Source organism: Melospiza georgiana, chromosome 23 (genome assembly GCF_028018845.1).
Source record: "Melospiza georgiana isolate bMelGeo1 chromosome 23, bMelGeo1.pri, whole genome shotgun sequence".
Classification (NCBI taxonomy): Eukaryota; Metazoa; Chordata; class Aves; order Passeriformes; family Passerellidae; genus Melospiza; species Melospiza georgiana.
In genome coordinates, this window is record NC_080452.1 from 7,237,594 (window position 1) to 7,263,815 (window position 26,222).

The 26,222-nt window shown below is 52.9% G+C and overlaps 1 protein-coding gene across 2 annotated transcripts; it reads right to left on the bottom strand.

Moving 5' to 3' along the window:
* Positions 1 to 195: 195 nt before the first annotated feature.
* On the bottom strand, positions 196 to 25,542 carry MFSD4A (major facilitator superfamily domain containing 4A). 2 transcript variants are annotated; one of them, XM_058039606.1, is made up of 10 exons: positions 25,234 to 25,542; positions 17,757 to 17,955; positions 16,530 to 16,769; positions 9,466 to 9,634; positions 7,319 to 7,434; positions 6,814 to 6,987; positions 4,076 to 4,223; positions 2,313 to 2,383; positions 2,035 to 2,155; positions 196 to 691 (listed from the first exon to the last, which is right to left on the bottom strand). In XM_058039606.1, the coding sequence occupies exons 1-10, from the start codon at positions 25,461 to 25,463 to the stop codon at positions 627 to 629; spliced, it is 1,533 nt and encodes a 510-aa protein (XP_057895589.1). In that variant the 5' UTR covers positions 25,464 to 25,542; the 3' UTR covers positions 196 to 626. The 2 variants fall into 2 exon arrangements, with proteins under 2 accessions (XP_057895589.1, XP_057895588.1); XM_058039605.1 differs by having other exon boundaries at positions 7,319 to 7,437; positions 25,234 to 25,525.
* Positions 25,543 to 26,222: the final 680 nt, after the last annotated feature.

Here is a 26,222-nt window from a genome sequence, read left to right on the forward strand (position 1 = left end):
TGGAATATACAGGAATTAAGTGTGCAAATAGAGACAGGCCCTGCTGCCTGTGTGTGCACCTGGGGGCTCTGCCACTGTGGGATTTCCCCCCTTTGCAAGGATCAAGGGAGGTGACACAGAATTTATCACAAAAATGAATAAAACCCAGGATTGTGCTGCAAATTCGAGGGGGTTCCTGTGCACCACAGGCCAGAAATAAAATCTTTTCAAGATTCAGTCTTGGACAAGGAGCAGAGAGCAGCTTTTCCTTTTCACCCTGTGTTCTGAGCAGGTAAAAAAAGTTGATTTGCAGGAGAAAAAAAGTTGATTTACAGGAAAAAAAAACTTCATTTGCAGGAGAAAAAAACCTTCATTTGCAGGAGAACAAAAAACTTCATTTGCAGGAGGAACTGCTGTGCAAATGTCCCTGCTTTTAGTCCCAGGATCAGGCTGGCAGGATTTTTGGCACAACCCCCGTGCTCAGCTCGACATTTTGGGCTTGATTTCTTCGATTCTGCCTTACCCCACCTACTGTGCTTTTGATTGCAGAGAACTTGCATGATTCAGTTCATTAAATGTGAAATCACCCTCGGGATTAATGTTTAATTGGGGCTGGGTTTATTGCTTGCGCCGGGCCGGGCCCTCCCTCAGCGCTGGTACTGCCCCGTGTCCTCAGGCACTGCTGCTTTCTCCGGGGAGGCCTCGTCCAGCTCTGCCAAAGATTAAATCGGTATTTCACCTCAATGGATGCTTTGATTGGGATTAAAGGGGATGGGTGTGAGGTTTTTCCCCTCAGGAATGTTGTTATTTTATCACCCCACCGTGTCCAGGCCTTCCCTGGGCACCTCGAGGGATGGGCGCTCCAAACCCCCCTGGGCAGCCCCTTCCAGCCCTTTCCATGAGGAAATTCCTGCTCATGTCCAACCTGAGCCTCCCCAGCCCAGCCTGAGGCCGTTCCCTCTCCTCCTGTCCTGTTCCCTGGGATAAGATCCCAAATCCCCCCCGGCTGTGCCCTCCTGGCAGGAGTTGTGCAGAGCCAGAAATTCCCCCTGAGCCTCCTTTGCTCCAGGCTGAGCCCCTGCCCAGCTCCCTCAGGACTCTGCAAACCCTTCCCCAGCTCCCTCAGGACTCTACAAACCCTTCCCAGCTCCCTCAGGACTCTCCAAACCTTCCCCAGCTCCCTCCGGACTCTACAAACCCTCCCCAGCTCCCTCAGGGCTCTCCAAACCTTCCCCAGCCCCCTCAGGATTCTCCAAACCCTGCCCAGCTCCCTCAGGGCTCTCCAAACCCTGCCCAGATTTCTCCAAACCCTTCCCCAGCCCCCTCAGCTCCTCCAGACCCTTCCCAGCTCCTTCAGGATTCTCCAAACCCCTTCCAGGTTTCTCCAAACCTTCCCCAGCTCCCTCAGGACTCTCCAAACCCTTCCCTGGTTCCCTCAGGATTCTCCAAACCCTTCCCTGGTTCCCTCAGGATTCTCCAAACCCTTTCCAGGATTCTCCAAAAACCCTTTCCCAGCTCCCTCACGATTTCTCCATTCCCTTTCCCAGCTCCCTCAGGATTCTCCAGCTCCTTCCCCATCTCCATTCCTTTCCCAGCCCTCGAGCTGTGACCCCAGCAGTGCCCAGCACAGCCCAAGCCACACCTGGCCGTGTTTTTTTGCCAGTCCCACTCTGCTCCTTTCGTATAAAAACAACCAGCAGCTCCAGACTGAGGTGATAACCCAAAAATCCTTTATCTGTGAGGCTTTTCCCAGAGCCTGACAGCTGCCCTTGGATGGCAGCCCTGCTTATTCCCTGGATTCCAGCCAGGGAACAGCCCAGGGAAGCTGGTGCTGCCTGTGATCCCTGCTTTTTTCCCCTTGCTTCTCCAGCAGAAAAGAAAGCAAACCCTGAGCTGTGCCTGCCAAGGCTTTGTGGGCAAGACAAAGCAGGAAAAGGAGAGAGGAAGCAGCAGGAAAATAAACATTTCCTTGCATTTTGCTGGGATCTCTGGAGTGAGGCTCGTGCTGCTCCTGCTCCCGTCCCAAAGCTGGGCTCAGGGCTGGGGTTCCCTTACCTGGGCAGGGCTTGGGGTACATCCTGTGGAAAAACACCAGCAGGGCGTAGAAGGTGAAGGCCAAGCATCCAAAGATCATCCCACAGACCAGGAAACTGTAGCTGCCCCGATCGTGGATAATCTGCAGTGGGATGGGAAATTAAAAAAGGGATCAGGCATCACTCAGATCCCTCGTGGATCACCAGGGAGGGCTTTGCTGGCTCAGCTGGAGCAGAACTGAGGGTTTGACTCGTAAATTCCAAATTGATTTTGGGTTTTGCCAGCTCCTGGCTACTCACCGAGCCCACCAGCAGCTGCAGCACCATCTCTCCAATGCCAGCTCCAGTCACCAGCACGGTGGTGGCACAGCCTGTGAGGAAGCAGAGGTGGTGGCAGCAGAGTGGCACAGCCAGCAGGGCCACCCTGTGCTCCCTGAAAGCTTCCCTGTGGATCTCACCACACAAAAATCAAAACACTCAACGTGCATTCCCACTTAATGCTGAAAATTCCCCAGCAGACCTGCAGCAGTGCAGAGAGGTGAAAGTTGAGGTAAAAAAAAATTCAATCTCCTGTCACCTGTCTGTGCTGGCAGAGCTGGTGGTGGGAAGTTTTTGTGTTTCTGTCTCACTGTCCTCGAGACAGAGGCTGCCAGGGAGCTCCTGGGGGAGCTGGCCAGGCTCTGTGTAGCCATGATATTTTCTGAAAAATCCCTTTTTGCCAGGATTTTATCTCCTGAGAAGCTGAGAGGCCTCAGGAACAAGATGCAAACAATGGTTATCTGCTGCTGTGGAATGCAAGAGGTGCATCTGGGATTGGATCATGGGGCTGTTTTTAATTAATGGCCAATCACAGTCAGCTGGCTTGGACTCTCTGAGAGTCACAAGCCTTTGTTATCATTCTTTTTCTCTTCCTATCCTTTTCCCTTTCCCTTTCCCTTTCCTTTCCTTTCCTTTCCTTTCCTTTCCTTTCCTTTCCTTTCCTTTCCTTTCCTTTCCTTTCCTTTCCTTTCCTTTCCTTTCCTTTCCTTTCCTTTCCTTTCCTTTCCTTTCCTTTCCTTTCCTTTCCTTTCCTTTCCTTTCCTTTCCTTTCCTTGAAATTTCCTTGAAATTTCCTTTCCTTGAAATTTCCTTTCCTTGAAATTTCCTTTCCTTTCCTTGAAATTTCCTTTCCTTTCCTTGAAATTTCCTTTCCTTTCATTGAAATTTCCTTTCCTTTCCTTTCCTTGAAATTTCCTTTCCTTGAAATTTCCTTTCCTTGAAATTTCCTTTCCTTGAAATTTCCTTTCCTTGAAATTTCCTTGAAATTTCCTTGAAATTTCCTTGAAATTTCCTTTCCTTGAAATTTCCTTTCCTTTCCTTGAAATTTCCTTTCCTTTCCTTTCATTTTCCTTTTCCTTTCCTTTTCCTTCCCTTCCCTTCCCTCCTTTCTTCTATTCTTTTAGTACAGTTTTAATATATCATTTTCTTTCAATATAATATATATATAACAAAATAATAAATCAGCCTTCTGAAACATGGAGTCAAGATTCTCATCCCTTCCCTCATCCTGTGACCCCTTTGAACACCACCACAGCTCTGGGCTTTCCAGCTTGGGTAATTTGGTGATGTTTCCAGAACCAGATCAGTAATCTGGTGATGTTTTGGTGATGTTTTCAGAACCAGCTCAGTAATCTGGTGATGTTTCCAGAACCAGCTCAGTAATCTGGTGATGTTCTCAGAACCAGCTCAGTAATCTGGTGATGTTTCCAGAACCAGCTCAATAATTTGGTGATGTTTTGGTGATGTTTTTAGAACAAGCTCAGGTAATCTGGTGATGTTTCCAGAACCATCTCCCTCCCCAGCAGCGTTCCTGCCCCTCCCTGAGCTCCTCAAACCAGGAATTGAAGCCGGATCCCTGCCTGGGGTCATTATTCATCAGCAAAACAGAGAGCTGGACATTTCCCTTCAACAAATCTGCCTCCAAACGCAAACCTGAACTTCCAGGCCTGCTGAGGGAGGAGAGAAAGAGCTGAGAAAAGGGGAGATGGGGTGTAAAAAATGCACCAGGGGAAATGGCAGCTGACCTTGGTACTGCAGGATGTCCTCGGTGTAGGCCAGCATGCTGGGGAAGGCGCTGCTGAGGAACAGCCCCAGCGAGGCCGTGCCCACGAACAGGAAAACCACGCTGGAGGAGAAGATCAGGAGCAGCAGGAAGGTGATGAGCACCCCGACCTGTGGGGCAGCACCCGCAAAAATCGGTCAGAAAAATGCTGAGCGCGACAGGGTCTAGGGTTTGGGCTTAAGAGGGAATATTCTGGAAGAGAAAATATGTTTATTCTCAAGGGGAAATAGTCTGGGGGAGGAAATATGTTTATTTTTAAGGGAGAATATTCTGGAAGAGAAAATATATTTATTCTCAAGGGGAAATAGTCTGGAAGAGAAAATATATGTTTATTTTTAAGGGGAAATAGTCTGGAAGAGAAAATTTGTTTCTTTTTAAGGGGAAATATTCTGGAGGAGAAAATATGTTTATTCTCAAGGGGAAATAGTCTGAAAGAGAAAATATATGTTTATTTTTAAGGGGAAATATTCTGGAAGAGGAAATATGTTTGTTTTTAAGGGGAAATAGTCTGGAGGAGAAAATATATGTTTATTTTTAAGGGGAAATAGTCTGGAAGAGAAAATATATGTTTATTTTTAAGGGGAAATAGTCTGGAAGAGGAAATATGTTTGTTTTTAAGGGGAAATATTCTGGAGGAGAAAATATATTTATTTTTAAGGGGAAATAGTCTGGAAGAGGAAATATGCTGGGAAAAAGAAAAAAAAAATCAGTGCTTGAGAAACTGGATGGCCAAAGAAAATCCATCTGGCTTTGAATTTGCTAATTTTCATTACATAACTTGGCAATTAAGTCTTAATTTCATTACACAGAAATTTAAGGCTTTGTCTGAAACATATACTTTTAAATGCAATAATACCTTCCAGAGTATTTACGTGTCTTAATGACCAATAATTCTTTATTCTGCTGAGTAAGACTGAAGTCACTCTCAGTAATTACAGAATTAACTCTCAATAACTGCTCAGCAAGCAGCCACAGCAATAAAGCCAAAAAGCCAACGGCATTTAAATGAAATTTCCCTCACTTCTGGCTTGTAGGGGAAATAACCAGGGCAGAGTCAGCAGAGGGAGCTCTGATATTTTCCAGCTCAGCAAAATTTGGATGCTGGAGAAGCCAAATTCGAGCTGGAATTTGTTCTGATGCTGCTGCAATGGCTCCAGGATCCTTCAGCAGCTCCCAGCACTGCACAGGGTCAGGGGCAGCCAGGGGGATTCTCACTCAGAACACCCCAAAATCTTCTCCCCACCCTGTTAGATGGGCATTATAACTCACTGTGATGTGCTTTATTATCAAAATACAGCCTCCAAAATCACTTCTGGTTCACATAAATTGGAATTTACCTGCCTGCTCGTGCTTTTTCTCTCTGTAAGGGGATTGGGATCATCCCCTTTCTGTTTTCTGCCATGTCCTCACACAGATCCTTCCTCACCCATCCCACAGGGATTCCTGCCCCTTTCCCAAGGTGTTTTATTGACTCCAGCAATGGGCATTATAACTCACTGTAATGTGTTTTATTATCAAAATACAGCCTCCAAAATCACTTCTGGTTCACATAAATTGGAATTTAACTGCCTGCTCGTGCTTTTTGTTGCTGTAAGGGGATTGGGATCACCCTCTCCCTGTTTTCTGCCGTGTCCTCACCCATCCCACAGGGATTCCTGCCCCTTTCCAAAAGGTGTTTTATTGACTCCAGCAATGGGTATTATAACTCACTGAATTGTGCTTTATTATCAAAATACAGCCACCAAAATCACTTCTGGTTCACATAAATTGGAATTTAACTGCAGGCTTGTGCTTTTTGTCGCTGTAAGGGGATTGGAATCATCCCCTTTGTGTTTTCTGCCATGTCCTCACACAGATCCTTCCTCACCCATCCCACAGGGATTCCTGCCCCTTTCCCAAGGTGTTTTATTGACTCCAGCAATGGGCATTATAACTCACTGTAATGTGTTTTATTATCAAAATACAGCCTCCAAAATCACTTCTGGTTCACATAAATTGGAATTTAACTGCCTGCTCGTGCTTTTTGTTGCTGTAAGGGGATTGGGATCACCCTCTCCCTGTTTTCTGCCGTGTCCTCACCCATCCCACAGGGATTCCTGCCCCTTTCCAAAAGGTGTTTTATTGACTCCAGCAATGGGTATTATAACTCACTGAATTGTGCTTTATTATCAAAATACAGCCACCAAAATCACTTCTGGTTCACATAAATTGGAATTTAACTGCAGGCTTGTGCTTTTTGTCGCTGTAAGGGGATTGGAATCATCCCCTTTGTGTTTTCTGCCATTTCCTCACACAGATCCTTCCTCACCCATCCCACAGGGATTCCTGCCCCTTTCCCAAGGTGTTTTATTGATTTTATCAAGCTCTGCCAGCTGCTGCAGCCTCAGCAGAGAATTCACTTGCCTTCCCTTGGCCATGGCAAGGAATTCAGGAGTTCATTCACCCCAGGAATTCATTTCCCTGCGCATGAAGGAGTCGCTGTGTAAAGTCAATAAAACGGGCAAATTTTTTTAGTGCCAGCTCTCCCAGCTGAGGAGCAGGCTCAGGAAAGCTGGGCAATCAAAGCTGGGCAATGAAATTTGAAATTGTGGCTGCCCGGAGGGCACCTTGCCCACCCTACCTGTGCGAACCCCCCCAGGCGTGAGAGGAGCTGCAGCCCCAAGCCCATCGCAGCAATTAACCAACTAACCCCATCCTTACCACGTTGATGAAGACCATGGTGGCTGGCTTCATCCTGTAGGACACGGGGATGGAGATGAGCCTGCCCAGGGTGATGAAGCCCCAGAAGAGGCTGGGCAGGTACCCGGCCACCTTGTGCACCACGGCCAGAGGCTCCTCCACGGCGTAGCTGTACACGAATCCCGAGTACTCTCCCTGCAGGAAGATCCTCTCTGTCACATCCCCGTGGGCACTTCAGGCTCCTCTGGCCCTCAGAGCATGGTGGAAGGCTTTGCAGATCCACCAGCAGCAGGGTGTGGGGTTTAGTCTGTCCCAAAAGGGCAAAGCTCCAAGGAAAACCCAGAGATCCTCCCTCTCCAAGGGGCTGCCCTGCCCTCTTGGAGCTCCACACATCACATTTAGAGCTCAGGGTTGCTTATCCTTGGAAATTCCCATTCCTGTCTAACCCCTCTCACCATTGAGGAGCCCCTGAGGGGTTTCACAGGGGTTTGGGAGGAAAAAAAATCCAGAAATTTGGGCAACTCACCACGATCCCATCAGTCATGAAGAGAACCAGAGCGCCGGTGATGTGCACGGCGAAGTAGGTGAAGGAAACCCCTCGGAAGTTCTTGCTCTGGCAGCAGCTGAACAAATCCTCGTGACCTGCTGGAGAACAAAGCAAAGCAAACCTGAGCAGAACGTGCCCCCGGGGCTGGGTGGGGTTTGCTCTGTGGGACAGCTGCAGGACAGAGCCGAGCAGGACCCTGAACGTCAGGCACTGCTGAGCTCGGGGGGCTCCAGCTCAGCTTCACCTTCCTCTGAGCCTCCAGAGGGAAATGGGAGTGGGTGTGGGGTCTGCCCACAGCCGGGGATCCTGGTACAGCAGGGGGACCTGCTGCCCACACCCCAAGATCCTGGCTCTCTACACTGCAAAATCCTGGCTCTCCATGCCCTGGGATCCCAGCTCTCCATCCACCAAAATCCTGGGCTCTCCACACCCCCCAAAATCCTGGGCTCTCCATATCCCAAAATCCTGGCTCTCTACACTGCAAAATCCTGGCTCTCCATGCCCTGGGATCCCAGCTCTCCATCCACAAAATCCTGGGCTCTCCGCACCCCCCAAAATCCAGGGCTCTCCATACCCCAAAATCTTGGCTCTCCACACCCCAAAATCCTGGCTCTTCTCACGCCAAAATCCAGGGCTCTCCATATGCCAAAATCCTGGGTCTCCATACCCCCAAAATCCTGGGTTCTCCATGCCCTGGGATCCCAGCTCTCCATCCACCAAAATCCTGGCTCTTCTCACCCCAAAATCCAGGGCTCTCCATACCCCAAAATCCTGGCTCTTCTCACCCCAAAATCCTGACTCTCCATTCCCCAAAACCCTGGGTCTCCTCACCCCAAAATCCTGGCTCTTCTCACCCTAAAATCCTGGGCTCTCCATACCCCAAAATCCTGGCCCTCCATATGCCAAAATCCCGGCTCTCCATACCCTGTGATCCCAGCTCTCCACACCCCAAAATCCTGGGCTCTTCTCATCCCAAAATCCTGGCTCTCCACACCCCAAAATCCTGGCTTTTCTCACCCTAAAATCCTGGCTCTCCATACCCCAGAATCCTGGGTTCTCCACACTCCAAAATCCTGGGTTCTCCACACCTCAGAATCCTGGCTCTTCTCACCCCAAAATCCTAGTTCTCCACACCCCGAAACCCTGGGCTCTCCACACCCCAAATCCTGATTCTCCATACCCCAAAATCCTGGCTCTTATCACCCCAAAATCCTGGCTCTCCACACCCCCCAAAATCCTGGCTCTCCACACCCTGGGATCCCAGCTCTCCACACACCAAAATCCTGGCTCTCCACATACCAAAATCCTGGCTCTCCATACCCCAAAATCCCAGCTCTCCATACCCCAAAATCCTGGTTTCTCCACACCCTCAAATCCTGGACTCTCCACACCTCAAAATCCCACACCTCCTCACCCTGAGGAATTCCCTGAAATCCCCTTTCATTGCCCGGGGCCAAAGCCATCTCTCCAGGAACAACACAGAACACTTCCCAAAGCCCTGAACCGTATTTACTTCTGAGATATTCACTGTTTACCCAAAGGATCGACTGTGACACGTCCCTGCTGGCCAGGAAAGAACAATGTCCCCATTGTCCCCAAGGCAGGGTGCAGCCATGAGGTCAAGAGCAAACTATTGCTGGATTTCACTTTTCCCCTCAAACAAGGGAGGGGAAATTGGTTGTTTCTTATTCCTTTCCTATAAAAAATCAGTGTCTGCAGCACAATGAACTGAAATAATCAGTGGGAAATGTGACCCTTTAAACTGAATAATCAGTAAGAAATGTGACCCTTTAAAGGGAATAATCTGAAGAAATGTGACCCAAAAGCAGGAGGGAATTTAGGGGCACAACTGCCACGTGTCCCTAAAAGGGTTGAGGGGCTTTAGGGTGGCTCAGAGAAACATGGAATGGAGAAACACAGCCTGGAGGCCTCTCTGGGATTGGGACATCAACTCTATTCAAGATTTCATCTGATTTGAGGGCAATTTGGGCACCAAATGCTTTGTTTGGGTATTCCTGGATGAGACCCCTGCGCACACTTTGCAGCAGACGGCAGCGCCGGGTTTCCCATTACACCCAGCCACTCAAACCTGGCTTTTTCTCCCCAAAATCCACGAGAGAGCTCACCTGCAGCTGTGTGGGCTCTCTGGGCAGCGGCGGAGAGCTCGTCCTTGTCCCCAGGCCGTGTCTCCAGGGCCAGCTCGTCAGCCGACAGCAGCGGGTGGCTGCTGCCGTTGAAGCAGGGCACCATGCGCTCCTTGTAGAGCAGGAAGAACACAGCGATGGGCACTGGCAGCTGGGGAGGGGACAGAGGAGGGGTGAGCACCTGAACGTCCCAAAATCACCCCAAAATCACCACAAAACCACTCCCCAAAATCACCCCAAAACCACAGCACAGTTCCTCCAGTAACAGCGATGGGCACTGGCAGCTGGCGAGGGGACAGAGGGGGGTGAGCACCTGAACACCCCAAAATCACCCCCAAAATCACCACAAAACCACCCCAAACCACCCCAAAATCACCCCCAAAATCACCACAAAACCACAGCCCAGCTTCCCCAGCAGCAGCGATGGGCACTGGCAGCTGGGATGAGGACAGAGGAGGAATGAGCACCTGAACACCCCAAAACCATCCCCAAAATCACCCCAAAACCACAGCACAGTTCCTCCAGCAGCAGTGATGGGCACTGGCAGCTGGGCAGGGGACAGAGGGGGGGTGAGCACCTGAACACCCCAAAATCACCCCAAAATTACCCCAAAATCACCCCAAAACCACAGCCCATCTCCCCCAGTAGCACCGATGGGCACTGGCAGCTGGGGAGAGGATAGAGGAGGGGTGAGCACCTGAACACCCCAAAATCACCACAAAATCACCCACAAAACCACCCCAAAACCACAGCCCAGCTCCCCCAGCAGCAGAGGTTTGAGGTGCTGGGCTCAGATTCCGCAGGGGAGGTGCCTGGAGGGAATTTCAGAGCAAGGAGAGGTGGGGATGGGAGATGCTGAGGCTGGAGAGGGGAAAAGAGGGAGAAAACTGGGAGAAAAACCTCCTGATCCACTGGGGCAGCCCCAGGCAGCCCCAGGCTCCAGCATTCACCTGGAAATGGGCACAGGGACCCCGGACAAAGCTCCCAAAGTGCCAGCCCTACAAACCCCAAACATTCTGGGGTCTCAAAGTGACAAACCCCAAACATTCTGGGGTTCCAAAGCGCCAGACCTACAAACCCCAAACCTTCTGGGGTCCCAAAGTGCCAAACCCCAAATGTTCTGGGCTCCCAAAGTGCCAGCCCTACAAACCCCAAACGTTCTGGGCTCCCAAAGTGCCAAACCCCAAATGTTCTGGGCTCCCAAATTGCCAGCCCTACAAACCCCAAACGTTCTGGGCTCCCAAAGTGCCAGCCCTACAAACCCCAAACATTCTGAGGTCCCAAAGTTCCAGCCCTACAAACCCCAAACATTCTGGGGTCCCAAAGTGACAAACCCCAAACATTCTGGGGTCCCAAAGTGCCAAACCTCAAACATTCTGGGGTCCCAAAGTGACAAACCCCAAACATTCTGGGGTCCCAAAGTGCCAAACCTCAAACATTCTGGGGTCCCAAAGTGACAAACCCCAAACATTCTGGGGTCTCAAAGTGCCAAACCTCAAATGTTCTGGGGTCCCAAAGTTCCAGCCCTACAAACCCCAAATGTTCTGGGGTCCCGAAGTGCCAGCCCTACAAACCCCAAACATTCTGGGGTCCCAAATTGCCAGCCCTACAAACCCCAAATATTCTGGGCTCCCAAAGTGCCAGCCCTACAAACCCCAAACATTCTGGGGTCCCAAATTGCCAGCCCTACAAACCCCAAATATTCTGGGCTCCCAAAGTGCCAGCCCTACAAACCCCAAACGTTCTGGGGTCCAGCCCTGTGCTGCTGCTGCCCCACAAGTGGAACCCCGGAGCTGCGGGGGCAGAGCAGCTGGAATTCTGCCCGAGGGAAGCGGGAGCTGCTCCCATCCCCATCCCCATGCCCAGCCATTAGCAGGGGTTGCTCAGCACCTCCCGAGAGAGGAGCCCGCGGTTCCCAGGCCAACAGGGACAGCCCAGGGCCCTGCAGGGCACAGCCTGAGCGCCGCAGGGAGGGTCCAGCCCCAGCTCTGGGGTCCTCTGTGCATCCAGGGACGCTCCAGCATTGTGGTCCCACCACAATCCCCACAGTGCCACCCCACACCCACGGGGCAGCAGCGATCCCAAGGGACGAGCCCATCCCAGCCCACACCCAGGACTCCCTGGTGCCTCCAATTCCACAGGGAATGGCTTTTTTTTTTTTTTTTTCATTTTCTTTTTTCCCTTTTCTATTTTTTTTGTTTTTTTTGAGGGGAGCAAGCGAAGCTCTCCCGTCTCCTCCCAGCACAGCCCAGCGCTGTTTACACTGCAACCAACCGGGGGAGAAAGCCAGGAAATCCTAAGTGACAGCTCATTGCCTTGTTTTCTACATGTCTGGGAGCAAGTGTGAGCTCCAGCTCCAAATTTCCTGCCTTTTGTTGGCTCGTGGCATGATTTAAATGTATGGAGAATTCCCCCCCACCCTGCCTCCCACCCCGCCCCTCCAGCCTGAATTCATTTATGAGGCCTGCATTGTTCTGGGAACAATGGGAATAGGAACAGTGAGTTCGGTCCCATGGAAGAAAAACGCATTTGCTTGATGGTTCTGATCCTTCCGGAGGTCAGCACCAGATTTCATTCTTCTGAATTGCAGATTTAGCAAAAAATATTCCCTCCCCTCAGAGGGCCTGGCTGTGCAGATAAGGGCCCTGGGCACTCCCAGCCTCCAGGACAAGGTCCCAGTCTGGGATTCCCCAGTTCCCACTGGTTTTACTCCTGTCCTCCAGTCTGGGATTCCCCAATTCCCAGTCTCACTCTGGGTTTATCCATTGCCCCCAGTTTGGGATTTCCCAGTCCCATTCTGGGTGTATCCATTGCCCCCCAGTTTGGGATTCCCCAGTTCCCAGTCCCATTCTGGGTGTATCCATTGCCCCCCAGTTTGGGATTCCCCATTTCCCACTGGGGTTGTATCCCTGTCCCCCAGTTTGGGATTCCTCAATTCCCAGTCCCACTCTGGGTTTATCCATTGCCCCCAGTTTGGGATTTCCCAGTCCCATTCTGGGTGTATCCATTGCCCCCAGTCTGGGATTCTCCAATTCCCAGTCCCACTCTGGGTGTATCCCAGTCCCCCAGTTTGGGATTCCCCAATTCCCAGTCCCATTTTCAGTGTATCCATTGCCCCCAGTTTGGGATTCCCCAATTCCCAGTCCCACTCTGGGTGTATCCCAGTCCCCAGTTTGGGATTCCCCATTTCCCAGTCCCACTCTGGGTGTATCCCAGTCCCCAGTTTGGGATTCCCCATTTCCCACTCCCACTGTGGGTTTTTTCCCTGCTCTCCTGGACAACCAGATTTTGGTGCCATTTTCTCCCAGAATTCCTTCCCAGGATATTTTTTTGCTGCTTTTTGTTTTTTTTTTTTTTGGCAGGAATATTTTCTTTTCCCAAGGGAAAAAGGGACGCTAGAGCATTCCCCACCAGGAGCCAAGGGCTAAGCAGAATTCCCAATTCCCTGCACCCAAAACCTCCCAAATTCCCAGAGCTGCTCTCTCCCTCACCAGAACCCCCAATTCCCAGCACCCAACACTCCCCAAATCCCCAGAGCTGTTCCCTCCTCACCTGGCCAAGCAGAGCCCCCAATTCCCATATTCCCAGCATCCAACACATCCCAAATTCCCAGAGCTGCTCCCTCCCTCACCTGGCAGATTTATCCATCCCCCAAAACCCCACAAGCTGCTGCATTGCCCAGCTCAGCGTGGGGATATTCCAGCTCCCTCCCTCACCTGGCCAAGCAGAATTCCCAATTCCCAGCCCCCAAAACCTCCCAAATTCCCTGAGCTGCTCTCTCCCTCACCAGAACCCCAAATTCCCAGAGCTGCTCTCTCCCTCACCAGAACCCCAAATTCCCTGAGCTGCTCTCTCCCTCACCAGAACCCCAAATTCCCAGAGCTGCTCCCTCCTCACCTGGCCAAGCAGAATTCCCAATTCCCATATTCCCAACATCCAACACATCCCAAATTCCCAGAGCTGCTCCCTCCCTCACCCGGCAGCTTTTATCCATCCCCAAAATCCCCACGAGCTGCTGCATCACCCAGCTCAGCGTGGGGACGTTCCAGCTCCCTCCTGCTGCTATTTCTGGCTGTTTCCCCCCAGGAATCCGGGATCCTTCCCTGCCATTGTGTCCCAGGCTCCTGCAGAGCACAATGGAGAGTCCCACACTTCCCCTGGGACAGCACCTTCCTGACCAGCACCTCCCTCTCCACGGACATTTCCCCGATTTCCAGCCCCTTCCAACGCGCTGGGCGATGAAATTTCCGTTCTGTGGGAGAGCTGAACTCTAAAATATGGGGGGTTTTGTTCCAAAATCTGGATGAAAAGGCACAAATTTTTTCTCGTTGAGTGAAAGATTTTGGCTGGGAGTGCTCCAAGCGCTTTGTTTTGATTATGCTGAGCTGCTTCATTTTCCCAAAGCAAACCCATTTTGCTTCAAAAACATCGGCACAGCTCCGCTGTCAGCTCGGCACTGAGCGCTCGTGCCAGAGTCAGATTGAGACATTTCCACTCTAAACAAAAGCAAGAGCTCGAAATGAATCATTTCAGCTCGTGCCTTGTCAGAATCCACACAAAAACCGGGCTGGAAATGTGGGATTTGGCCATTTTATAACCGGGCTGCTGCTCCTGGTTTCCATTTCTGTTGTTAACTCTTTTCACCCTCGTCCCTGGAGGTTTAAAAACCCCTTCCCATCATCTTCCTCTGCTGTTTCCACCTTGAAAAGGGTCAGGACTTTGGAGCTGAGCTGCTCCCAGCATCTCCAGCAGGTTGGGGGGGATGAATGGAATGGAATGGAATGGAATAGAATAATGAAAAATAAAAAATAAAAAATAAAATATAAAATATATTACAATATAACTCAGCATCTCCAGCAGGTTGGGGGAGATGAATGGAATGGAATGGAATAGAATAATAAAAAATAAAATATAATAAAATATAACCCAGCATCTCCAGCAGGTTGGGGGGGGATGAATGGAATAGAATAATAAAAAATAAAAAATAAAATATAATAAAATATAACCCAGCATCTCCAGCAGGTTGGGGGGGATGAATGGAATGGAATGGAATGGAATGGAATGGAATGGAATAGAATAGAATAGAATAGAATAGAATAATAAAAATAAAAAATAAAAAATAAAATATAATAAAATATAATAAAATATAACCCAGCATCTCCAGCAGGTTGGGGGGAATGAATGGAATGGAATGGAATAGAATAATATAAAATAAAAATTAAAAATTAAAAAATAAAAAATAAAATATAATAAAATATAACCCAGCATCTCCAGCAGGTTGGGGTGGTTAAAATAAAATAAAACACAATACAATAAATTAAGTAAAATAAATTAAAAGAAATTAAAATAAAATAAAATAAAATATAAAATAACCCAGCATCTCCAGCAGGTTGGGGTGGTTAAAATAAAATAAAATAAAACACAATAAATAACATAAAATAAAATAAATGAAAATAAATAAAATAAAAATAAATAAAAATAAATAAATAAAAATAAAATGCTGTAGAATGCAACAGGTGCATCTGTGATTGGTCTCATGGGGTTGTTTTTAATTAATGGCCAATCAAAGTGTGGCTGTCTCGGACTCTCTGGAGAAAAAATCTGAACAAAAGGATTTTTCATAAAATATGTCTGTGACAGGGTACTCCTGGGGGGATCCCAGCTGGATATTCTGGGATGATCCCACTGGATACTCCAGGGATGATCCCAGCTGGATATTCCTGAGATGATCCCACTGGATACTCCAGGGATGATCCCAGCTGGATCCCCCCAAACACCAGAAACCCCACAAATCCCTGGAGCAGGGATGATCCCATGGGATACTCCAAGGACGATCCCAGCTGGATACCCCAGGGATGATCCCATTGGATACCCCAGGGATGATCCCATTGAATATTCCCAGGATGATCCCATTGGATACCCCAGGGTGATCCCATTGGATACCCCAGGGTGATCCCATTGAATATTCCCAGGACAATCCCATTGAATACCCCAGGATGATCCCATTGAATATTCCCAGGGTGATCCCATTGGATACCCCAGGGATGATCCCATTGGATACCCCAGGGATGATCCCATTGAATATTCCCAGGGATGATCCCATTGGATACTCCCAGGATGATCCCATTGGATATTCCCAGGACGATCCCATTGGATACTCCCAGGATGATCCCAGCTGGATATTCCTGAGATGATCCCACTGGATACTCCAGGGATGATCCCAGCTGGATCCCCCCAAACACCAGAAACCCCACAAATCCCTGGAGCAGGGATGATCCCATGGGATACTCCAAGGACGATCCCAGCTGGATACCCCAGGGATGATCCCATTGGATACCCCAGGGATGATCCCATTGAATATTCCCAGGATGATCCCATTGGATACCCCAGGGTGATCCCATTGGATACCCCAGGGTGATCCCATTGGATACTCCCAGGATGATCCCACTGAATATTCCCAGGATGATCCCATTGAATATTCCCAGGGTGATCCCATTGGATACCCCAGGGATGATCCCATTGGATACTCCCAGGATGATCCCATTGGATACCCCAGGGATGATCCCATTGAATATTCCCAGGATGATCCCATTGGATACCCCAGGGTGATCCCATTGGATACCCCAGGGATGATCCCATTGGATACTCCCAGGATGATCCCATTGGATACCCCAGGGTGATCCCATTGAATATTCCCAGGATGATCCCATTGGATACCCCAGGATGATCCCATTGAATATTCCCAGGATGATCCCATTGAATATTCCCAGGATGATCCCATTGGGTACTCCCAGGATGATCCCATTGGATACCCCAGGGATGATCCCATTGAATATTCCCAGGACGATCCCATTGGATACTCCCAGGACGATCCCATTGGGCACTCCCAGGATGATCCCATTGGATACCCCAGGATGATCCCATTGGATATTCCCAGGATGATCCCATTGAATATTCCCAGGATGATCCCATTGGATACTCCCAGGATGATCCCATTGGGCACTCCCAGGACGACCCCAGCTGGATCCCGCGGCCGCAGCACTCACGTTGATGAGGGCCATGATCCAGAAGGCGTAGGACACGCGTGTCACCACCATGCCCTTCATGGGCAGGGCGTAGTGGGACAGGTTGCCGGGGTGGTGCGGCAGCAGCGACTTGCGGATGTGCGGCAGGTTGCTGGAGGCGTTGGCCGTGCCGTTGGCCAGGATGCAGTTGGTGTCCGACAGGAAGGGGTCGGCGATCAGGGGGCTCAGCAGGGCCCCGAAACCCACGAAGAAGTGCAGGGCCTGCAGGAGGGGTGACGCGCTGGAGCAGGAGGGTGGCAGAGCCCCCAGCTCCTCCTCCTCCTCCTCAGAATCGCAGAATTAATTCAGTGATCGAGTCCAAAGTGTGAGCTGACGCCACAGTGTCACCAGACCTGAGTGGCACCTTCCACAGATGCCTCCAGGGATGGTGATGCCACCCTCCCGATGCCCAACCACCCATTCTGGGAGGAAATTCCTCCCAAACTCCATCCTCAACGTGCCCAGGGAGGTGAGGACCCCACAATGCCACAGGCAGGTTTTCCAGGGATGGTGATGCCAAACCTCCCCTTCTGGGGAGAATTTTCTCCTAAACTCCATCCTAAACCTGCCCAGGGTGGTGGGGGCACCACAGTGCCACAGCCAGGCTTTCCAAGAATGGTGATGCCAACCTCCCAATGCCCAAGGATCCTTTCTGGGAAAAAGTTCTTCCTCAAGTCCATCCCAAACCTGCCCAGGGCAGTGAGGACCCCACAGTGCCACAGCCAGGCTTTCCAGGAATGGTGATGCCACCTTCCCAATGCCCAAGGATCCTTCCTGGGAAAAAGTTCTTCCTCAAGTCCATCCCAAACCTGCCCAGGGTGGTGGGGGTACCACAGTGCCACAGCCAGGCTTTCCAGGAATGGTGATGCCACCTTCCCAATGCCCAAGGATCCTTTCTGGGAAGAAATTCCTCCTAAACTGCACTCTAAACCTTCCTAGGGTAGTGGAGGCACCCCAGTCCACAGCCAGGCTTTCCTCAAACACCTCCAGGAATGGTGATGCCACCTTCCCAATGCCCAAGGACCCTTTCCGGGGAGAAATTTCTCCTAAACTCCATCCTGGCCCCACAATGCCACAGTCAGGCTTTCCTCAGACACCTCCATGGATGGTGCCTCCACCCTCCCAATGCCCACGGACCCTTTCTGGGGAGAATTTCCAACTAAAGTCCATCCTAGAGCAGCCCAGGGGGGTTGGGGACGCCGCTCTCACCTGCAGGAAGATGGCAGAGTCCTTCTGGTAGATCTTGACCAGCTGCATGTTGGAGATGGTGTCGATGCAGCCCATGGCCAGCCCGGCCACGGCCATGACCACGGCCAGCACCACCACGTTGTGGCACAGGGGGATGATGGCAAACACCAGCGAGATGGCCAGGGACGAGGCAAACAGGGCCAGCAGGGACTGGGCCAGCCTGGGGAAGGGAGAGAGGCAGGACAGAATCAGGGCCACCAGCAGAGCAGCAGTCACAGGTGGGAAATGGATTTATGGAAAATTGCACGGTGTGGTTGAAGCTGATAAAGTGCTTTGTAATTAGGAGATTCCTTCGGATTGTGACGGTGTGAATTGTAACACCTGTATTGTCTCACCCTTCACGTGAGACTAAAAATTGAATAAAAAAAATAAAACACCTCTCAAAAACTCCATTTCTGGGTAAGAAAAAGATATAATCCAACAGCCACGCTGCCCCCATCTCATTGATCTCAGCTCCTGCAGCCCCAGATTTCCTGGTGAGAGGAGGGAGATGCTCCACACCACAGCCCAGTGTCACCCACCCCTGGGCACTGCCACCTCCTCCTGCAGGGGATTGAAATATGGATCTCCTCTCGAGCTCTTGGAGATTTATTTCACACCCAAGATAGCTCAGCTACCTCAGAAGGCATAAAATCAGCAGGATGGCTTCTGTGGGAGCGTTGGAAACAAGAACGTTTTAATAAAAGGCAAAATAACAAAACTCTTTATAGAGAAAAACCCAGCCAGGTGCAAGAGGGATGGGATCTGTCCCCTCCAAAGGATGACATCTGTCCTCTTCCAGAGCCGGGATCTGTCCCCTCCCAGGGTTGGGGTCTGTCCCTTCTGAGGGCTGGGATCTGTCCCCTCCAAAGCATGGGGTCTGTCTCCTCCCAGGGCCAGGATCTGTCCCCACTCAGGGATGGGATCTGTCCCCTTTGAGGGACCAGATCTGTCCCCTCCCAGCTCTGGCAGTGAGCAGTGCCCAGGCTGGCACCGTGTGGCCCTGGGGCTGCCAAGAGGGAAGGCAGGAAGGAAGGAGGGAAGGAAGGAGGGAAGCAGGAGCAGAGTGAAGCACTGGGATGAGCAGAGATGGAGCTGGAGCAGCACAGCAGACAGAGTGGCACTGGCAGGTCCCTGTCACAGCCAGGGTGGTGGCAGTTGGTAATTATCAGTTATCAGTAACGGGGGGATGTGGGTCTGAGCAGTGCCCAGCAAGGAAACCCCCCAATCCCTGCTCCACAGCCCCAAACAGGCTGGAGAAGGCTCTGAGGAGGAGGAGGAGGAGGAGGGGGAGACCCAGCTGCCAGCCAGACCCTCCTGCCCTGCCAGGACAGCCTGGCCATGGCCATGTCACTGTCCCTGGGCCATATCGCAGATCTGGACCTGTCCCTGGCCTTGTCACTGTCCCTGGGCCATGTCACTTGTCCCTGGCCATATCACAGCCCTGGTTCTGTCATTGTCCATGTCACTTGTCCCTGGGCCATGTCACAGATCTGGGCCTGCCCCTGGCCATGTCATTGTCCCAGGCCCTGTCACTGTTCCTGGCCGTATCACAGATCTGGGCCTGTCCCTGGCCATGTCATTGTCCCAGGCCCTGTCACTGTTCCTGGCCGTATCACAGATCTGGGCCCCATCACTGTCCCTGGCCATGTCACTTCTCTCTGGCCTTGTCACTGTCCCTGGGCCATATCACAGATCTGGGCCTGTCCCTGGCCCTGTCACTGTCCCAGGCCCTGTCACTGTCCCTGGGCCGTATCACAGATCTGGGCCTGTCCCTGGCCATGTCACTGTCCCAGGCCCTGTCACTGTCCCTGGGCCATATCACAGATCTGGGCCTGTCCCTGGCCCTGTCACTGTTCCTGGCCCTGCCACTGTCCCTGGGCCATATCACAGATCTGGGCCTGTCCCTGGCCCTGTCACTGTTCCTGGCCGTATCACAGATCTGGGCCCCATCACTGTCCCTGGCCATGTCACTTCTCTCTGGCCTTGTCACTGTCCCTGGCCCTGTCAGAGCCCTCCTCCATCTGCAGCCCCACAGTGACCGGGCCCTCCATGTCCTGCTGGTGCCAAGGGCACCTCCTGCCCCTCTGGCAGTGCCACGGCCTCCCTGTGCCCAGCCCAGGGCAGGAGCAGCCAGTGTTTTCCAATCTGTGACTACTGATGGTCCTCTGACAGCAGAGCCGTGGGATTTCTGGGGGAGGGAAGGAGGGAGGGAGGGAGGGAGCTGGGAGATGTGCACAGTCACGGCAGGAAAAGCGCCTGGCAAATGAGACAGGAGCAGCTCCGAGGCTGCTCCCTCCAGAGCTGGGGAACCCGAGCCTGGGAGCAATGGGAAAACCTCCCAGAGAATCCTCAAAACTGCAAAATATTTGGGGTTTTTTGTGGAGATTTGGACTATCCTACATTTCATGGGCTGTCTGATGGGAGGGAGTGTGATGCAGAGTCACACACTCCCTGAAAAGCACAAAGAAAACTCTGCAGGACCCCCCTGCCTGGCTGGGGAGCAGCTTCATCACCAGTGAAACACTGATTGGGGGGGTTTAATGTCCTTAATGAGCATTAAAAATGTCACCTTGGGTCAAAACTCCTGCCCCCAGCCATGGGTTGATGACGCAATGGTGCCCCTGCAAATGCCACCAGCCCAGGGTGGGGGCACGAGGGGGGACCAAGGGATTGCTGCTGCCAGTGCCAGGCCCCAGGTGGGGTTGGGAGACTCAGCTCAGCCCTCAGGGATGATTTCCTGACACACAAAACCCTTGGGGGGCACCCAAAATGAGGCACCCCGTGAACTCAGCCTGTCCTGATGATGCCAAACCTTTCCAAAGGGCTGGAAAAGCAGCCCTGGTGTCACAGCCTGGTCTCTGTGTCCCCAGCACAGGGCAGGCTCCCCTCCAGCAGGGTCTGAAATGTCCCAAATTTCATTTCAGAGCACCCAGAGCACCTCCTGCCTCCATCCCAAACCCACAGGAGAGGTGTTTGGGCTGATCCCTGTAGGATCAGGATGGGAAATTCTCCTCCAGCAGGGTTGCAATGTCCCAAATTTCATTTCAGAGCACCCAGAGCATTTCTTGCCTCCATCCCAAACCCACAGGAGAGGTTTGGGCTGATCTCTGTAGGATCAGGATGGGAAATTCTCCTCCAGCAGGGTTGCAACATCCCAAATTTCATTTCAGAGCACCCAGAGCATTTCTTGCCTCCATCCCAAACCCACAGCTGCCCAGGAGAGGTTTTGGGCTGATCCCTGTAGGATCAGGATGGGAAATTCTCTACCACAAGGTGCAAAATGAGCCCTGCAATGTCCCAAATTTCATTTCAGAGCACCCAGAGCACGCCCTGCCTCCATCCCAAACCCACAGCTGCTCGTGAGGGGTCTGAACTGAACCCTCTGGGATCAGGGTGGGAAATTCTCCTCCAGCAGGGCTGCAATGTCCCAAATTCCATTCCAGAGCACCCAGAGCACGCCCTGGCTCCATCCCAAACCCGGGAGAGGTTTGGACCGATCCCTGTAGGATCAGGACGGGCAATCCCAGAGCCAATCCTGCACCCCCAGCCAGCAAATCCCTCCCACAGGGACTGAGGAGCCCCCACCTCGGTGTTCCCATTGGATCTCTCCAGCTCCCAGCACTGTTTTATTTTTTTTCCCCACCTCAGGGGAGCGTTTTCCAAATCCCTGAGATCAAGAGCAAAAATGATAATCGGGCCAGCTCAGACTTGCAAAAGGGATCATTAGAAAGCCAAAGGCCCGAGGGGACGAGGTGAGGATGTGGAGGAGGAGGAGGTGAGGATGAGGAGGAGGAGGTGAGGATGATCTCACTGCAGCTCCCCTTGGCTCCTGCAGCCAGCAGAGCCACCCTCGGGGGGTTTGTGTCCCCAAAGGGCTCATCCTGTGCTGCTCTCCGAGCCACAAAAGGCGGCAGCGACAGTGAAGGGTCCTGAGAGCTCCGGGAGATGGGAATCTGACGGAGCAGGGGCTGTGAAAGGACAGGAAAAGGGTCCCATCCCCTCAGGCCTGCAGGAATGGGGTGGGTCAGGCTGAGAGGAGCTGCCCAGGGCTCCAGCACAGCCCCAGTTTGCCCAGTGCCCTCCTGGTCTGTGCCCACAGCGCTGGGATCAGCACAGGGCTGCCCCAAAAAAGCAAATTTTCAACAGGACACAAAACGCTGTTTCTGAGCAAATTTTTAACAGGACACAAAAATGTTGATTTTTTGAATTTCAAAAAAAATCCCAGCACCAATCTGGGGCACCCTGGTGCTTCTGTCAGCAGCGTGTGCAGGGCTTCAACCTCACAATTCAAACCTGAAATGCAGCAAAATGGGGAAGGAAGATGAAGGAAAATGCACAGAACTCCCCTCTGGAGCTGGCAGGGCCAGGGTGGGAATTTCCCCAAAATTTCAGCTCCCCCTGTGTGTCTGAGGCCAGGCTGCTCCTCCCAGCTCTCCCATCCCATTTCCATCCCTGGAGCTGTTCCTGCCTCCCCATCAGGGGCTCTTGGGATCTTTCCCAGCTGATTCCAGGCATGAAGAGTCCTTGGGGTGTTCAGGGCTCCTCTTGGGGCTCTCTGTGCTCCTGCAGGAGGCTCGGGCCCCACCCCCAGGGATGCAAACCCTGGGAAAACCTGCATTTCCTGGGGCAGAGCTCCTCACACCTCCCCTGGGAAAATCTGCATTTCCTGGGGCAGAGCCCCTCACACCTCCCAGCAAACCCCAGGGAGCTCAAACCCCGTTTCTTGGGGGGCTGCTGCCTCTGCACCCCCAAAAAGGGACCAGCAGCCATCCCAGGACTGCAGGACAGAGCAGCAGCATCGATCCCCCATCCCCTGGCAGTGCAAACTTTGCATTTCCGTGGAATTGTGGAGCTGGGTTGTGCTGAAGGGACAGAGCAGCCCTGAAATCCCTGTCCCTGAGCTCCAGGAGCAGCTCCCAGCAGCTTCTCTGGGCACAGGAGAGCCCGGGTTCAGGTGCCACCACCCATTGCTGTCCCCCAGGGGTCACCCAGAGCGATTTAACCCAAAGGAAGCTGTCACACACATCTTTCCGTGGAAAAGCCTTCCCTTGGGGCTTTTCCTCCTGAGAAGCTGAGAGGCCTCAGGAACAAAATGCAAACAATGGTTATCTGCTGCTGTGGGATGCAACAGGTTCATCTGGGATTGGCCTCGTGGGGTTGTTTCTGATTAATGGCCAATCACAGTCAGCTGGGTCGGACTCTCTGTCCAAGACACAAACCTTTGTTGTCATTTTTTACTATTCTATTCTTAGCCAGCCTTCTGACGAAACCTTTTCTTCTATTCTTTGAGTATAGTTTCAATGTAATATATATCATAAAATAATAAATCAGCCTTCTGAAACACGGAGTCAGATCCTCGTCCCTTCCCTCATCCTGGGACCCCTGTGAACACCAGCACAGGAAACAGCAAATTCTGCATCAGGAACCACCCTCAGCTCCCAGCCAGGCTCCAGGGATGCTCCACAGCAGGTTTCCATCTCCCAGCTGGAAAAATGACCTGCCCAGTGCTCCTCCCTGGCAGCCCTGAGGGCACCATAATTTGATTTATAAAGCCCTGGCAGGCCGGCTCGGCCCATCCATCCCTGCAGAAGGGATTGTACCGGAGCTCCTGGAGCCTGAACAATTTTTATTCCCACACATTTGGAGGCTGCGAGGCTCTGCGTGACCTCCCCACAACACTCACAAGCTCCAAATATCCCAAACATTCCCTCCTGCCTGCCTGGCAGCGCTGGCACTCCCCAGTGGGGACTCCACAAATCCCAAACACACCCTGCTTCCCAACCAGCACCGAACACACTTTTTTTTTCCCCCCCTCCAAAACGCAGCTCGAACTTCGTGAATCCCCAATCACGAAAGCCCCGATGGGTTCTGCGGGGCTTTGGGAAGGAGCTGGCAGCGGGAATTCTGCATTTCCCTCCGAACATATGCGAGGCGGCCCCGGGGGCTGGCAGAGGCTCCGCTGCTGAGCCAGCGCTGCCGGAGCTGTGGCGGAGCCGCAGCAAAGTCCCCACGTGCTGTCCCCAGTGCCCCGATTGTCCCCTCCACGCTGGTGGCACAGGGACGGCTCCGCTGGCAGCCGCTCCGGCACCCAGGACTCCCCTCAGTCCGCACAGATCCCACACCCAGCGGGTTTGAAGGAGGTTTTCCCCAGGATTCCTGGGGGATTCTCCCCGTGGAGGTGCGCGGATCTCACACACACACACACAGGTTACATCACGGCCCCGGCATCTGTGACAACGTAAATAATCAGCTGATGCCCGAGCTGTCACCCAGCCCCAGATCAAACGCCTCCCCGGCAATCCTCAGCCCTGAGACAGCCCGGGTGATTTATCTGCGACACATCCCGGGCACGGGGCTGGCTCTGGGTCCCTTTCGGGGCTCCCCCCCTCTCCATCGGGACACCACGAGGACCACTCGCGTCCCTCCACGTGTTCTCCCAAACTCCGGCCAAACGCGGCGCTGCCTCCATTTCCGACGCCGAGGTTATTAAAGCACGCTTGCCAAAAATATTCTTGGTTGGGCGATAAACAGCCAAGGTTAAGGAGAGGAAAAAAAAAAAAAAATCCAGAAAACAACAAAATAAATAATTGCTGGCGGGAAGTTCTGGCTGGAACTCCACGCTGGGGCTGCTCCGGGGATGGAACCGCACCGGGAGCCGAGCGGGGCTGCCGGGGGAGGGAATCCCTCAACGAGGGGGCCCCGAGGGCTGCGGAGCCTCCGCGGCGCCCCCCGAGCCCGCTTCCACTCGGGAGTGGCTTTTTCCCAGGCAGCATCCACGGCTCGGCTCAGCCCCCAAACCTGGCTCAATTCCCTAAACCCGGATCAGCCCCCAAACCCGGCTCAGCCCCCAAACCTGGCTCAGCCCCCAAACCCGGCTCAATCCCCCAAACCCGGATCAGCCCCCAAACCTGGCTCAGCCCTCCAAGCGCGGTTCAGCTCCCCAAGCTCGTTTTACTCTCCCAAACCCGGCTCAATCCCCCAAATCTGGATCAGCTCCCCAAACTCGGATCAGCTCCCCAAACCCGGCTCAATCCCCCAAACCCAGCTCAGCTCCCCAAACCCGGATCAGCTCCCCAAACCCGGCTCAATCCCCCAAATCTGGATCAGCTCCCCAAACTCGGATCAGCTCCCCAAACCCGGCTCAATCCCCACAAACCCAGCTCAGCTCCTCAAGCCTTGCTCAGCCCCCAAGCTCGTCTCATCCCTCCAAGCCCGGCTCAACCCCCCAAACTCGTCTCAATCCCCTAAATCCAGCTCATCCCCCAAGCCCGGCTCAGCCCTTCAAGCCCTGCTCAGCCCCCAAGCTCGTCTCAACGCCCCAAACCCGGCTCAATCCCCCCCAAAGCCGGCTCAGTCCCCCAAGCCCGGCCGGCGCTGCCCACCGCGCCCCGGGCTAAGGGCGGGGGTTCCGCGGGGAGCCCCCCAGGGAGCAGCGCGGAGTTCTCCAGGCTCTTACGTCCTCTTGAAGACCCCTCCGAGGCAGCTGCCGAGCAGGAGGCAGAACTGCTGCGAGAAGAACACCCAGGTGATCTGCGAGAGCGAGCTCTGGGTCTGGCAGCGCAGGTCCAGCAGCGTGGGCCCCAGGAAGGCGATGCAGAGGCCGAAGCTGAAGAAGACGCTCCAGTAGGTGAGGGTGGGCTGCAGGTTCCTCCGGAACCGCGCCGACACCCGCTCGTCCCACCACATCCTGCGCTGCGGCGCTGGCGGCGGCGCGGGGCGGCCCCGCTGCTGGAGCTCCGAGCTCCGAGCTCCGGGCTCCGGCTCCGGCCCCGCTGCCGCCGCCCCGCTCCCCGCTCCTCCTTCCCTTGCGGGATGTGGCTGCTCCCGATCCCGCCGCGCCGGGCGCTGGCTCCGCCTCCGGGGCCGGGCGGAGCGGGGCCTCCCTCCCTCCCCATCCTCATCCTCATCCTCATCCCCGCCGCCCCCGGAGCCGCCCCGCCGGACTCCGCGCATCCCTGGGGCGCTGGAAGCAGCGCTTTGCTTCCCTCCCCCTCCTCCTCCTCCTCATCATCATCACCATCCTCATCCTCCTCCTCCCAAAATGGGGCGACCCCTCTGCTCGCCCCCACCCCAGCGTTAAAGCACAGCCACACCGGCTACACCCGCTGGAACAGAGCACAACGGAGCAGGAAATCCCGAAATCCAAAAATCCCGAAATCAAAAAATCCCGAAATTCCGAAATCCAAAAATCCCGAAATCCAAAAATCCCCCCCCCTTTTTTATTTTTTCTGACGAGGTGCCACGGTGCCAGACGAACGCAATTAAAGTTGCCCCATCGCTGGCTAAAGCAGCACAAGGCGCCTTGGGGGCCGGGGGAGGGCGCGGGTTTTGAAGCCGGAGCGGTTTGGATGCTTACGCAAAAGGTTCTTCTCTAGAGGATGGGTTTATAAATATTTCACCTACTTTAGCTGGGGAAGGCTGGCAATTTTTAGAACGCTCTTTCCA

What these genes read in the sequence shown, in the direction of transcription:
- MFSD4A (XM_058039605.1), bottom strand. Translation starts at nt 25,463, where the DNA reads ATGTGGTGGGACGAGCGGGTGTCGGCGCGGTTCCGGAGGAACCTGCAG. An exon ending in ACTCTGCCATCTTCCTGCAG is followed by an intron (nt 16,770 to 17,756) that starts GTGAGAGCGGCG and finishes CCCCTCCTGCAG; the next exon opens with GCCCTGCACTTCTTCGTGGG. An exon ending in GAGAGCCCACACAGCTGCAG is followed by an intron (nt 7,438 to 9,465) that starts GTGAGCTCTCTC and finishes TTTGTTCTCCAG; the next exon opens with CAGGTCACGAGGATTTGTTC.